At 55.9% G+C, this 14,011-nt stretch overlaps 1 protein-coding gene across 2 annotated transcripts; it reads left to right on the top strand.

Moving 5' to 3' along the window:
- On the top strand, nucleotides 523-13,448 carry U2AF1 (U2 small nuclear RNA auxiliary factor 1). 2 transcript variants are annotated; one of them, XM_021071048.1, is made up of 8 exons: nucleotides 523-1,025; nucleotides 4,605-4,692; nucleotides 7,909-7,975; nucleotides 11,093-11,142; nucleotides 11,232-11,330; nucleotides 11,956-12,089; nucleotides 12,178-12,270; nucleotides 13,166-13,448. In XM_021071048.1, exons 1-8 carry the CDS (start codon nucleotides 982-984, stop codon nucleotides 13,308-13,310), a joined length of 720 nt encoding a protein of 239 aa, XP_020926707.1. In that variant the 5' UTR covers nucleotides 523-981; the 3' UTR covers nucleotides 13,311-13,448. The 2 variants fall into 2 exon arrangements, with proteins under 2 accessions (XP_020926707.1, XP_020926708.1); XM_021071049.1 differs by lacking the exon at nucleotides 7,909-7,975 and adding an exon at nucleotides 7,030-7,096 and having other exon boundaries at nucleotides 529-1,025.

Here is a 14,011-nt window from a genome sequence, read left to right as displayed (position 1 = left end):
CACAAAAGCGGTCAGGACATGACCACGTAGTCCTTCGGAGCCACCTCCAGGATGTAAGGTTACATGAAAAAAGGCAAGGTGGGGGAAACGGTGGGTGGAAAGGAACTGCCCTAAACAGAACAAACTAGGGTAACCGGAGATGGATAGCTCTGGGGGAAGGGTCCGGCGCCCCCGTGGGTCTGTAACCTCGTGCTCAGCTCTGCCCGGCCCCTCTCCCCGGAGCTTCCCCGCGCCGAGGCTCTTCCGGGGCTTTTAGGGTTTACGCGCCGGGAGCTACTAGACGTCCCTAAAGCAGAGCCGCCCCTGGTTTTTGCAGTGGGTCTCGCGCAGTCGGCCTCCTGGGCGATCGGAGCCTCCGAACCCGCCAGGCTTTTCCCGGTCGGGCCCAGGCCCTAGCGGCGCATTTCCCGGGGCCCGCGGCGTTGGGCCACCCCGGCTCCGTTCCAACCCACGAGGGCGCTGGAGGAGCGGGGGATCTTCCCGGAGGAAGGGCTCGAAAGGCGGTGAGGGCGGGGTTGTCCCACAGCGAAAGTACGAGGAAGGGGAGCCTGCACCTCGCAGAGCTCCGCAGAACCCGCCCAAGCGGGGCACGCGCGCCCCGGGCCTAGCCCCGGGGACTGCGTGGAGAAGCCCCTACCCGCCGCCTCCCGACCGCCGTTTGCGTGCTCGGCTTCCCCGGGCCCTCCGGGGGCGCCGGCGGGGTCGGGGACCTCGGCCTGGGCCCAGGGCGCTGGGAGCGCGGGCCGGCGGAGCTGGAAGCGCGGGTGCGGGGCAGGGGGAGTGCCGGAAGGGGGCGCTGGCGGGCGGCACCTCCCGTGCCCGCCAAGTCCCGCCCACGCGCAGGCAGCGCCTCTTCGGATTGGGCAGCGACCCCCGCGCCGTCGGGGCGGAGCGAGCGTCGTCGCGTCCGGGTGACGTCTCCCGCGGGCGTCGGGCGGGGTCGTCGGCGGCGGTGGCGGCGGCGGCGGCGGCGGGTGGGAAATGGCGGAGTACTTGGCCTCCATCTTCGGCACCGAGAAAGACAAGTGAGTGGGAACCGGCCGCCGGGTTTCGGGCCGCGGGGGCGGGCGGCGCGCGAGCGGGCTCGGCCTCGGGGCCTGGGAGGCGGCGGGAGGCCCGGCGGGCCGGCGGGGGAGGGGAGCGGCGGCCCTTCCGGCCTCGGGAGCCGCGCCGCCGCCTCGTGCGCCCGAGCGGGCGGGCGACGGGCCCGGGCGGGCGGCGGGCTTCCGCTCGGGCGGCGCGGCTGCTCCCGCCCGGGGCGCCTCGGCGGCCCACCTACCGGCGACGGGGCCCCCGCGCCCCCGGGTCTCCGGAGCCGTCCGAGTTGCGCTGAAGTTGTCAGCGTTGCCAATCCCCGCAACTTTCAGCTTTTGAGGTCGCGTCGGGCAAGCCGTAGTACAGACCTCGCCCGAGTTAAATCGTCTGGTAACTTAGGGTCCGAACCGTTGGGGTTTTATCCACTTAATAAGGCTCCTCTGTGCTTAATCGATGATCTGGGCTGATCGTAAGGACGTTTGATGAGATTACGGTTAACTAGCCTAAGAGGCACAATCTGCTTCTAGAACACTTGAAAATGCAATTCCAACATAAGAACGAGGTAGAGAGTTTTTTCTTTTTTAAGGTTGTGTGTCTTCCCTAAGCGATGGCTAGCCTGAAGTTTTTAAAATATTTTTGACTTTGCCACGTATGAATTTCCAATGCAAAGTTTAGACTAAGGGGAATGTTTTCAGACACTTTGGAGGATAATTGTTAGTTCGCAAACCTAAAGACTAAGCTTATTTTATTCTTTGGGTAAGTGGTTCACATCTCGGGATCCTTCAAGGCTGTACGAGGCTTATGCGAATGTGTTTTTAATGATAAACCCCTAAGTTTGGTGTAGATAACGTTTTGATACTACTTTATCAAACACTTTCAAGTTGTTTCTGTTTTCCAGGGTGCAGTCGATCTTGTAAAATGTCTTTTCTCACATATTCCCGAATTTCCTGTCACTTGGAGGAGGGGATTTTTTTTTTTTTTTTTTTTTCCTAGCAAAACTCACAAGACAGAATCATCAGTCATCCTCTAGGACGTTTGTTGGAGGCCAGTCTCTGGGCACTCAAGGATGCATAGTCTGGATCTTGTTCTCAAGGAGCCAGGGGTGCTTGTCACGTAAGGGATCGCACAGAAGTCAGATGCGTTGAAATTGTTACGTGCTGTGCGAGAGGCGTGCCCGGGCCTCACACAGCAGTTTGGGGACCCTGGTCTTGAAAGCACTGGCCAGCTCCGCTGGGAAGAGAGGCTTCTGGCGTCTGGTGAGGAGCCCGCAGTGTCAGCGCCACTCTCCGGATTGTATAGCGGCCGTCTTAGGTCCCAGGCACTGGTGTTCCCTCTCTCTTGTAAAAAGCTGCATGAGGTGTTTTCTCTTTACTCTGAAACTCTTCCTGCAGAGGTTCATTCCAATAACATTTTTTACTATGCTTGCTGTAACCAACCACATCTCAACCTGTAGGAGCTGTTAGGTACAAGTCGTGGCTGCATTTCAGGAAACTGGATTATTTAATCTAGGTTTCTTGTTTCAGGGAGACTTGGGGGGTTTTAGTTTCCAGGAAACATCTCGACTCTTAAAAAATGAAGGTGATGGTTCCTGCTAACTTTTTTTTTTTTTTTTTTTTTTTTTTTTTTTTTAACTTAAGCTAGAAGTGAAATGTAGGTCTCTACCAATTAAAAGTATTTCACTAGGGAGTTCCCGTCCTGCTTTGGCGGTAACGAACCCAGCCAGGATCCATGAGGACGCTGGTTCGATCCCTGGCCTCTCTCAGTGGGTGAAGGAGCTCAGTGTTTGAAGGATCCGGCATTGCCGTGAGCTGTGGTGTAGGTCGCAGGCACGGCTCGGATCTGGTGATGCTGTGGCTGTGGTGTAGGCTGGTGGCTGCCGCTCTGGTTCAACTTCTAGCCTGGGAGCCTCCGTATGCCAAGGGTGCGGCCCCTAAAACGACCCAGAGGAAAAAAGAAAAAAATTTTGATGGTTACACATTTGAGACTGTGGATATTGTTTAAATGTAAACATAGGGTAGCCTTTCTCACATCTTCTCTGATAGCAAATCTTTTACCGGTTTTCATTTGTCTCCGTAGTTGAATAAGCACACTGGACAGTTTTGAGCCACAGGGGAAGTCCAGCCACTGGGAAGGTTTTGCCCAATGGACTGAGTGCGCTAATTAACTGGGCATCATGAAACGAGAGGAGGTGCAGGAGGTGCAGGAGCGGGGTGGTTTTAATCACGTGGAATAGTTGGGTTTTAGTTGTTGAGATAGGACGTTCGTCCATTCTGGAACATTCTTAAAATAGGCTCGAGCGGCTGGAGCTGTGCTCCGTCTCCTCAGGTGACCGAGGCCCGGCAGAGGAGTCTGCACCTGTGTGTCATTTTCCTCCCTGACACGTCCGGACCTGGCCGTCCGTGTTGCTAACGCTCAGTCCGAGGCAGGTTGGCCTTTCGTGGAGGCCCTTTGATCGTGGCCTGCGTTGGCATCTAAACGTGGCGCTTGCTCACACTTTGCCTCTGCGGGTGGCCTCCCGCCTCTGCGGGTCTGCCTGTGCGCGGGGCCCACCTGGCGAGGTCTCCTCCCGCTCACAGACCCGCCGGCCCGCAGGGCGCTCAGGCCGCTGGCTTGCAGGTGTCGGTGCTGTCTGGACGGTCCGAGTATTTGAGCACGTGGAGGGGGACTTTGCGACGGGGCACAGGGTGGCCGAGCGCGGGTCCTGCAGGCAGGGTGGCCTCCCCAGTCGCCTGTTTTCGGTGAGTCGAAGCCCAGGGGACGGATTGTTTACTTCAGACCTCTTTTTGGGAGTTTCCCGCTGGTCTGGTGTCCTGGGCGAGGGAACCTGCGCTGGTCTTGGGTTTACGTAGGTGACGGGAGCTGCACGTGATGCGCACACAGCACTTCTGGTCCCGGCTCTTGGAACAGGGCCAGGTTGGCGTCTTCCTCGGTCAGGCGGGGGTGGCCTTCCTGTGCCCAGGCACCGAGTGGCAGGTCAGGATCTTGACCCGTCCCCGCACTGGGTTAGGGGCCTCGAGAGGGACTTGGCATCCTGCAGGACTGGAGAATAGATAGGCTTTAAGTTAAACCCAGGTTCAGACGAATTTCACGTTCAATTCAAGAGAAGACCGTAGAGCAGAGAAGTACAGTTTACCCTGGAACCCTTGGGGGCTGGGGGCTGGGGGGCGGCCCTCTGCACGGCAGCTGCTCATCAGCCCTCCGTGTTGGGTTCTGAAACCTCAGGTTCGCCCTGCCGTGGGTCCTGTGGTGTGTGGCGTTTAGTAGCTGAGAAATCTGAGTCTCTGGACCTGCATGATTCACGCCCATGTTGTTTGAGGGTTGCTGAAAGTGGAGGGGATTTGAGTGGGGGGGTTCGAATGGGAGCTTGTCGGTGAAAAGGCACCACATGGGGGGGGGCAGGTTGAATCTGAGTAATCCTGAAACGGGGGCACTGTTGCCCGCAGGAACGGTGTGCCCGTGTTTCTGTGAAGTGAAAGGAAAGTGGCCGGGTGGCACTTGTCGTGTTGATGACGTTTCCATCTCTCTGACCCCTGTCCAGCAAAATAATCAGCTCTTATTTTCCCTTACAGAGTCAACTGCTCATTTTATTTCAAAATTGGAGCATGTCGTCATGGAGACAGATGCTCTCGGTTGCACAATAAACCGACCTTTAGCCAGGTTTGTTTGTTTTCCTTTTTTTTTCTGTTTTCATGTAAATTATCAAAACGTCATGTACTAAAGACTCCTGCTTTATAGAGGCAGTTAAGCAGGTCTAGTTGTTTTATTTCCCATGTGTGTTCATAAGGGTACTTGGTTTCATGAGAATGAGGCGGGCGAAGCAGCCCGAGTGGAAGGTCCCCTGTTTTTGTCGTTAGCGAAGCCCATTGGCAGAGGCTGGTTTCCTCCGCCTTGCCACCCTCCTTGCCGCTAGCCGACGCTGGCCTGGCCTCTTTTCCAGGCGGTGGAGGTGGCGTGGGCTCCCTGCTAGTGGGTCTCAGGCAGTGGAGGTGGATGGAGCCACCCACGGTGGAGGAGTTGTCAGCAGAGCCGCCCCCGCCCGGGGCAGGCGGGGGTTCTCAGTGCTCCTGGGTTCAACCCCACTGAGACCCCCGCCAAGGGAAGGGCAGGCTGTGCCACATCGCAGAAGCAGTGGGCATTACCTTCCGAACAGCCGGTCTGTTCACTTCATTGAGAGACGCCTGTTACCTTGGGTTTGGCTCTGCTGTGAGTTCAGGTCAATCAAAAATTGTGATTTTTTTTTAAATAGTTTATTTTTGGATAATTGGAGAAAAGGCAAGGGTTCCTACCCTGCAAGTGATCCGCTGACTTAAAGGGAGAAAGCACCGCTGAGAGGAACAGAAAATTTCTGCCCAAATTTATCTAAGCGTTTGGGATCTGAAAAAAAATCTGTACTGCAGTCTTTCCAGACTGAGGGCTCTGAGCTCCTGCCCACCGCCCGTGAGCTCTGCACGTGCAGCCTTGGAACTGCCCGCCCCTGGAGGAAGCTGGACTCAGCCTTTGAGCCCCTGACGGAATGTCTTCCTCTAAGCATTTAGGAAAATCAGCCGATTAGTGTAAGAAAGAGACCATGTTTTCTAACGTATCAGCTTTGAACATGTCTCTTGAAACTCAGAATATTGGAGAACTTGCTTTACATTTTCTGCAGTGTTTTTTTCAAGTGGTTCGCCTTATGAACTGCATCTCCCACTAGGTCAGTGGCCTTGGTTCCATAAAAGTTTGCCGGGGTCAGTCGTACGCGCTAGCTTGCCTCTTGATTTGATGTGCTTGGTTGGGTCTCGGTAACCCGACCACCCCGATTTCAGTGGAACTGCGCTGCTCCCTCTTTAAGTGAAGTTTCTTGCATTAAGCAGCCACTGCCGGGTGACCCGGGCGAGACCAACGTGAATTTCCGGTGGAATAATTGGGCTCGCGGTAGCTTTCCATCGGCGTTGTCATGCTCGGGTGACTCCAGTTAAAAACGGAGTGAGCTTGACTTTGGGAAACAGCTGAGGCCCCAGATAAGTTGCCTCGGGGCAGTACCGATGGCTTGGGGAAGAGGCCCGGCCCCGAGGGAGGGTCTGTGGTCACGGGTGTGCCCTGTGACTCTGGGGTGTCCTCCCAGGGGGGGTTCCCAGAGCAGACCTCCGACTGGGGGGCTCTCGCCCAGCCGCTCCCCTTGAGAGAGGCGCAGTAGCAGTGGCGCTGGCTGGGTTTGTAAAACCGCTGACAGAACTGCTGCGGACCCAGGTTGAGGCTGAATATGTATTTTCCTAAATCATGCTGTTTGTTGGTGCAGCTTATAAATCTCTAGCGTAATTGAATGGGGGTTTCTTTCTAAGCTTCTTACGGTGATGTGGACGTTAAAATTCATGTGATATACTAGCCTACTAACTTACACATGGTTTGTTTTTTCAGACAACTTGATTTTAAGAAGAACGGTACAATGTAAGGTTTCGAGTCTGCCTGATCCAGTTTAAAGCACAAGGGCTAAATGGATTTTTTTCCCTTAAAAGAAGGATCGGAAAAGAGCAAATGTTTTAAGCTATTGTATTATGTAAACAGAGGTCCCACCAAGAAAACATAAATATGCTAGGCGCCCACGAGAGTCGGGCACCCCATGCGGTGTGCCCGTTTCCCACGAGACCACGCGCGCTGGCTGGACTGCGTGTGCTTGAGCTGTGCGTTGGGTTTTAGAAACACGGAGCGCGTGTAAGACAGCGGCCTAGTGAGTGTTACTTACCTTGCCTCACAACACCTCAGTGACGTGGGACTACTCAGAGTAACCGCTCCAGTGTCTTCTTGGTTCTTGCTGGCGGACCTGACCTAAGTCACTGCTCAGACTCTGTTTCCATAATATGACGGCTGGGTGGACTCTGCAGAAGACGAGTATCTGACTTGCAGGAAGCAAGCAGACAGCACGCGGGGAGCCATTTGCGAACGAGTTGTCTCTTTGCAATTGTCTGATATCTGCACAGCAGCCAGTAGAATTCCCCTTTTTATTTTTTTTCCCCGCAGACCATCTTGATTCAAAACATCTATCGTAATCCCCAAAACAGTGCACAGACGGCTGACGGCTCACACTGTAAGTCCCACAGTTGGAGGAGTTTTTTAAGGCAATGGTGTTAAAGAGCCCACTCTTAATTGAGACAAACCATGTTGGCTTCTGAGCTGCTGACACAGAGCTGTTGCAAACAGGACACGGTGCCGGAGGTCCGTGGCGCACACAGCGAGAGCTTGATACTTGGCCGGGCCTGTTCAGCCGGCTGTCCGGGGGCGTCGCCGGCCGGGCCTCTTCCCGCCACGGACCCTTGTTCGCGACAAGGGCCCGGCCCTGCGACGTCTGAGCGTCACCAGCCGATCACTGGTCTTTCCGGTGACTGAGCCCCTGGCAATTATTAAGTTCTTTCTGTAAAAGCAGAAATCTTAGGCCTTTTTAGGAATCAGTAAGGTAAGTGGCCCCGTAAGTGTGGGTTTGGCTTCACCGTGAGTTTTTCCTCTAGGAAGTGGAGATTTCATGATATGTCATTACCGTATTTCTCCAGTCAGCGTGCACAGGCCCCGTTCTTTCTCAGTTGTTCGTTACAAGTGTGCCACGCGGGACTGTTGTGGTCCTAGCCTGCCGAGTCACCCTGCGTCCTTCACCGGGCTGGAACCCTGAGACCCCGCAGTGTGTGCGGTCTGACCGAAATGCGGTAGTCGCATATCATGGGATCTCTGGCAGGTCGCCCCGCGGGGCGCTGCAGATGGCCGTCAGCTGAGGACATCTCGGCTTCCAAAGAAAATAACTCGCTCTTTTTTCAGCCCTGAGTCTTGACGGAAGCGATCGCCAGGAAGCCGGTGAAGTGTTGACATTTAATTTTCCATAATATAAAGTTGTTGCGTTTTGTATTTCAGACCATTGCCCTCTTGAACATTTACCGTAACCCTCAAAACTCTTCCCAGTCTGCTGACGGTTTGCGCTGTAAGTTCATCCAAGTTCCTTCCCTGGTTCCCTGGGCTTGCGCGTCAGAGCTCAGTGTCCACCGCGCCTGGTCTGCCGCTCTAGTGTCAAGGACCGCCCTCTCAGAGGCGCCCAGCTCGGCCCCCATCGAGCTCGGCGCCCGGGCCCCTTCCCTAGGAGGAGGAGCAGGGACAGCAGAGGTGCCCTGGGGCCAGCGCGGAGCTGCTCGCCTGCCCCTGGGCCGTCACCGGGGAGGCTGCGGCAGCACCGCGCCCACGAGCAGACGCTTCTCCAGCTAGAGGAACCTCCTGAGAGCGCCCCGCGGGTTCTTACGTAGACCTCTCTGCCCCTAAACTCCACTGGGCGAGGGTGCTTTTGATCGTGAGAGCCCTTCCCAGATGAGGGCTGTCCAGTGACAGTGAGCCCGAGCCCGCCTTCCACGCCAGCCTGAGCCGACTTTGCATCGCCAGAAAACCTGGTGGGGGGCTCTCCCGCCTCAGGACCCAGGCGCTCCCATTGGAAGAATAAGGGACGCCTGGTAGGGAAGAGCGAGACCGGGCCCCCAGGAGCCGCTCCTGGTTTCCCCGGGTGCGGGAAACACTGAATTGAAGTCAGGGGTGTGGTGTTTACCCGGGGCTGGCTGTTAGGAAACAGGACAGGCGCTGCCATCATGGGAAAGTTGATTAACTACACCGTAAGCTTCAGAACCGGTGAGCTGTAGAGTGCATTTGGTCACCCGAGGAGACGGTGGCATGAGCGTCCTGGCCTTGTGTTAAAATCCAGGGGTCCGGACCCAAGGGAGCTGTGAAAAGTCATCACAAAGTAGCCACACAGGGTCCCTCCGTAGCCACAAACCTGAGTCATGTACACCCGTGGCCTGGAGCCCCTCAGTCTACAGGGTGACCTGCGGTGGGTGGAACCGTCCCCGCAGCCGCCACCTGCTCGAGGTGGCCCCAACCAAACTGGGAGGCCTCCGGGTGCGTGCCCGGGGGCCGTGTCTGCAGGGGAAGGACGGGTACATTTTTCCTGAGAGACACCACATGTTTTTGCTGCTCATGCTGATCTGGTAGGGAATTCATTTCTTTCCCTGAAGCTGATGGTAGCAGGATTGGTTTGATAGCCCTTGGTTAAAAAATGCCTGGTTTTTTGGTTTGTTTTCTTTTTTAAAGAAATGAGATGAGTAGGTGGGGGAACTCTGTATGCGGGCTGTTCCAGCCCTGCCCGGAGAAGCGAATGAGAAGCAGTGACTAACGACAGTTCATCATTCTCTGCCCTGAGCGTTTCGGGGGGAGTGTGTGCTTTGTTGACAGAAGAATGTTGTACCAGCTCTCTTTGTGTCAGTATTTGTGATGCACAGTGCTCTTGTTTTGCATATGCTACAAAGTAAAAGTTTAGCTGTACTAAATATTGCCATTCTGGGGTCCCGGTTGTATAAATTATATGAAATTTTGACTATGCAATTCCAAAGGAATATCAGTTTAAATTGACGAACTTGAAATATCTGGCAAAAGACCCTTCCAATAGAATTCCAACCAGCTAGGCTTAGCAGTTTCCTAGAATTACTGTCTCTTCTCAAGATACCCTTTTATCTGTAGAAAAACAAGCTTTCTATGCTCAGATTAGACTTAAACGTGAACCCCAGTTTAAGAGCGTTTCTGTGAGAAGACTGGATACTTGCATTTAAACTATTGAACAGTTTTTTAATCACTCATCTCTGCCTTTCAGGTCATTTTGATTGACTCGGTGTTAACCAGAGTATAGGAGAAAAAACTCTGCCCACTGGCATAGCAATATTGTTAGGTAGTGACAGGGTGGAAGCACCATGGACACAGCCCGTATTTTAACCACCACCAAAATTTGATTCTCGATACTGCTAAAACTTTGAGGGTGTAACTATTTTTTTTTGTTGTGGAGCAGGAAATTAACTTCCAACATTAAAATCTGCCCTTTGGAATGGGCTTCTCTGACATTGAAAACCTCATTTCTCCTTGAGAAGAGGTACGTTCCTGACAGCCTTTCACTTGGGCTGGGCTGTCGCCTGATACCCTGGGTGAGGCTTGTGTCCCAGAGCAAGCCAGAGTCCTGGAAATTCAGAAGGAACTGCAGAGCAGGGCCACCCCCACCCCAGTGGCTAGCAGGTGAATGTAAGTCGTAGTCAGAAACAAAGTCGAAGCGGGTTCTGACGCTCAGAGTTTTTTAAAAAGGTGTTTCCAGGAAGCTAGGGAACTGCTTGCAGGCAGCAGAGTGTGGCTAGAACTTGGGGCCCTGGGTGGGAGCCCGGAGGCCTTGGGCCCAGGAGGGGGGCCGACCCTCGAAGCCACTCCCTGGCCTGGCTGTTGGGGACGTGAGTTTCTTGACACACAGCCTCGTGCCTTCTCAGATTTAGGTTCAGAGAACTTCCGGGTTGGAACCGTAAAATTTGCTAGAATGATATTGAGGGTAGAATGTCAATCTGCAAAATCTCTGCACGCAGTGGACCTGATGTCACTTAGTGCCCGTGGATTATGAAGAAACCCGGTGGAAAGAGCTTGAAATGCAGACAAGGCTTTCCTCAGCGCATTGAAACCTTCCCTTCATGGAAAAGAGGGCGTTCAGAACACTGTCGCTGAACTTGGTTATATCCTACCGAACCTTTATATTTGGTCATTTGGGTTTTAATTGCATCAGAAAGAATTTTAAAAGCATTTGTCAGCTGATAAGCAGTCAAAGCAACTAGTCAGGAAACATAAGCTTTTAATTACCTACCTTGGTTTCAGCTTTCATTTTAACCTACTAAAGGAGAAAAAAAAAAAAAAATGAGTGTGATTCCTTGGCCTCCATTTTAAATCTAAAAAGAGAATTTTCGTTTAAAAATTTGAGAGTCAACGTTTTCCTCACATTTTCTGAAAATGTTGGCCCTTTGATGCTGATGAAAATGTGTCGTGATTGGAGTATTTTCGTAGCCAGAGCTGAGCCCGTGATGAGGCCTGTACAGATCTCACCACCCTGTGCAGCCTCCCCGAGGGGCCGTGTGCCGCGTGTCTGCCGCCTCCAGTAGGACGCAGCTCTCGTTCTCTCTAGATAATCTGATGTGTGTCGCGTAGCACGTCGAGGCGGGCGCGGCCGCGCGCTCACCCGCCGGGCCTCTGTCGCCTGCAGGTGCCGTGAGCGATGTCGAGATGCAGGAGCACTATGACGAGTTCTTTGAGGTGAGCGGGACCCCCGGCCGGCGGGCGGGCGGGCGGGCAGGGCGCCGCACCCTGGCCCGTCTCGCGGTGACCGCCCCGTCTCCCCCCAGGAGGTCTTCACGGAGATGGAGGAGAAGTACGGCGAGGTGGAGGAGATGAACGTGTGTGACAACCTGGGCGACCACCTGGTCGGGAACGTCTATGTCAAGGTAGGAGGGGGCCGTCGGGTCGAGACCCCCCCCACGTGGCAGCCGTGGGGGCGCCCGTTCCACCCCCGGCCTCCCTCCGCGGGGGAAGGCGCCGGCTCTGCCCCGAGCTGCGGCTCCAGCTCCAGGTTGACCCCTGGCCCAGGAACCTCCACGTGCCGCAGGTGCCACCTGGAAAGGAAAGGGAAGAGGGTGGGAGTGAGGGGCCGCAGGGAGTGGGTCCCCTAACCGGGGGGGGGGGGGGCGCCCTGCCCTTGAGGTCCCACCTGCTCAGACCTGTTCCTGCATTGCTCGTGGCTCCAGCCCGTGGCCGGCCTGTGGGTGCTGGAGGCCGGGGCAGCGGCCTGGGCGTCCGCTGTCCAGGGACTGGGGAGGAGCAGCTGCTTCCGCCTGCCTTTTTTTTTTTTTAAATCTTTCACTGCCTGCACTAATCACTGCATTTGTTCTTTTAACCAATTGAATTTGAAAACCAATATAGCGTATCTGGTGTGACCTTCGCGGAGGGAGGGTAGCCTCCTTTATGGCACCGAGCGACTCGCCTCTGGGAGCCCAAGTGTCTCTCTGAAGCAGTAGTAGGAAATCTGGCATGGAGGGGTGAGAGGCAAGCATTTTTGTTTCGTGTTTGCAGTTTCGCCGTGAAGAAGATGCGGAAAAGGCCGTGATTGACTTGAACAACCGCTGGTTTAACGGCCAGCCGATCCACGCCGAGCTCTCGCCCGTGACCGACTTCAGGGAAGCCTGCTGCCGTCAGTATGAGATGGGGTAGGTGTGGACAGGCCCCAGGGCGCCTGCGCGGGGCGGGGGCGGGGGCTGTGCACGCGCCCTGTGACCCCGTCTGGTTCTCCCGCAGAGAGTGCACGCGAGGCGGCTTCTGCAACTTCATGCACCTGAAGCCCATCTCTAGAGAGCTGCGGCGGGAGCTCTACGGGCGCCGTCGCAAGAAGTGAGTATTGGGGTGGTCTGTTCTCAGCGAGTGAGGCTTGGCCTTGGGGTCACGTGTCTTCCTTACAGGGCACTGCTGGAGTGTCGTGCGTGTTTATTTATGTGAAAGTTTCCAGGCCAGGGATCAAACCCGAGCCACAGCAGTGGCGGCACCAAATCCATAACCACTGGGCCGCAGACTTTAACTATAGAGTGTTCTTTCTGGAGGCCGTTGCACAGACCCGCGTCTCTCTAGTGACTGCGGGTGGGTCGGGCTGTCTCCCTGGTGTTTCATTCCCACAGTGAGAGCAAAGCACAGTCTCCTGTACACACCGTCCATCTCCAAGGGAGTTTCTTTGGTGGGCAGGCCAGGGTGGCACTGCCCTGCAGACCACCCAGCAGCGGGCACAGTTGGCTGTCCCGTCCTGGTGCTGAGGTGCGGGCGGAGTGTCAGCAGAGGCCCAGCTGTTGGCGGGGCGAGCCACTTTTCCTGCTCCCGGAGTTCTGACTCTCTTCTGCTGGGCACCCGCTGTTGGCGGTGAGCAGAAGCTGGGAAGCAAGAGCCCCCACCTCCAGCCGACGTCTGCGGGAGGCGGCCCGGCTGGGGCAGGACCTGGAAGCGGGGCCGGGCGTCGGGTGAGCGGCGCGCACGTCCACTTCGCTCTGGGCTACCGTTTCCCTGGTCATTTAAAGAGGCGGTGCCACCGCAGGAGACCCAGGATGTCCCCCCCGGCCCCCCACCGTCTTAGAGCTTCGGCCTGCGACTTCATCGGCACCTTTCTCCTTTCGCATCCGTGTCGCCCCTAATGCAGACGAGACACGGTGTGTCGCGTTAGTTCGCCAGCTCCACGAGACGCCCTCGTGGGCTGCCCGCGCGGTTTGGATGCCATGGTTTTGTTTCTTGTCCTTGGTTGCAGGCATAGATCGAGGTCCCGCTCTCGGGAGCGCCGCTCTCGGTCTAGAGACCGTGGTCGTGGCGGTGGCGGCGGCGGCGGCGGCGGCGGGGGACGGGAGCGCGACAGGAGGCGGTCGAGAGATCGTGAACGATCTGGGCGATTCTGAGCCAGGCCATTTTTACCGTATGTCTGCTAGAAAGTGTTGTAGTTGATTGACCAAACAAGTTCATAATGGGAATTTTTTTAAAAAACAACAAAAAAATACAAAGATGGGTTTCTGAATAAAATTTGTAGTGATACAGTATCCCGGTGTCACTGACTCCTCGTGGAAAGCCCTGGTCTTACATGTCCTTGAGGTGAAGCTGTTACTGCCGCTGTCACTTTGGGTGTAAGTGACACCGTCGTTCTGAACTGAGGGCATGAAACAAACCACCAGTTAAGGGGAAATTCCTGTAAGAACAAGTCACCGTGTCGCCCGTTACCCGCACGCCCCCTGACGGTGGCCCTCGCTGCCCGCCTGGAGTGCAGCGCAGCCAGTGCCCCTGAGAGCCGGGCCGGGCCCGGGAGGGAGTGCCCCCTGCCCCCTGCGGGCTCAGCTGTCCCACCACCGGCTGCTGCTTGGCTCCGAGAGCCCCCGTGTGTTTGAGACACAGGTGGCCCAAAACAGGAACGCGTTCAGGCCGCCCCCATGTCCTGAGCCACCGAGGTGACAGGGCTCAGACCTGGCTCGGCAGCCTCGGTCACGACAACCCCGGGCAGTCTGCCGGCTGCTGGGCAGCCTTACCCGGAAGCGGCCCAGAAGCGATTGCAGGGGACACGGCGTCCTCACCGCCGGCCTCCAGGCCCCGGCGCCCACTCTCCCGTGGC

Source organism: Sus scrofa, chromosome 13 (assembly GCF_000003025.6).
Source record: "Sus scrofa isolate TJ Tabasco breed Duroc chromosome 13, Sscrofa11.1, whole genome shotgun sequence".
NCBI lineage: Eukaryota > Metazoa > Chordata > Mammalia > Artiodactyla > Suidae > Sus > Sus scrofa.
The sequence above is the reverse complement of the archived record's forward strand: the minus strand, read 5'-3'. Positions and strand labels throughout refer to the sequence as shown.

Bases quoted from the DNA above. Each gene is read 5' to 3' on its own strand.
- U2AF1 (XM_021071048.1), top strand. From the start codon at position 982: ATGGCGGAGTACTTGGCCTCCATCTTCGGCACCGAGAAAGACAA. The intron at 1,026-4,604 runs GTGAGTGGGAAC...TTTCCCTTACAG, and splicing joins TTCGGCACCGAGAAAGACAA to AGTCAACTGCTCATTTTATT. The intron at 4,693-7,908 runs GTTTGTTTGTTT...TTTGTATTTCAG, and splicing joins ATAAACCGACCTTTAGCCAG to ACCATTGCCCTCTTGAACAT.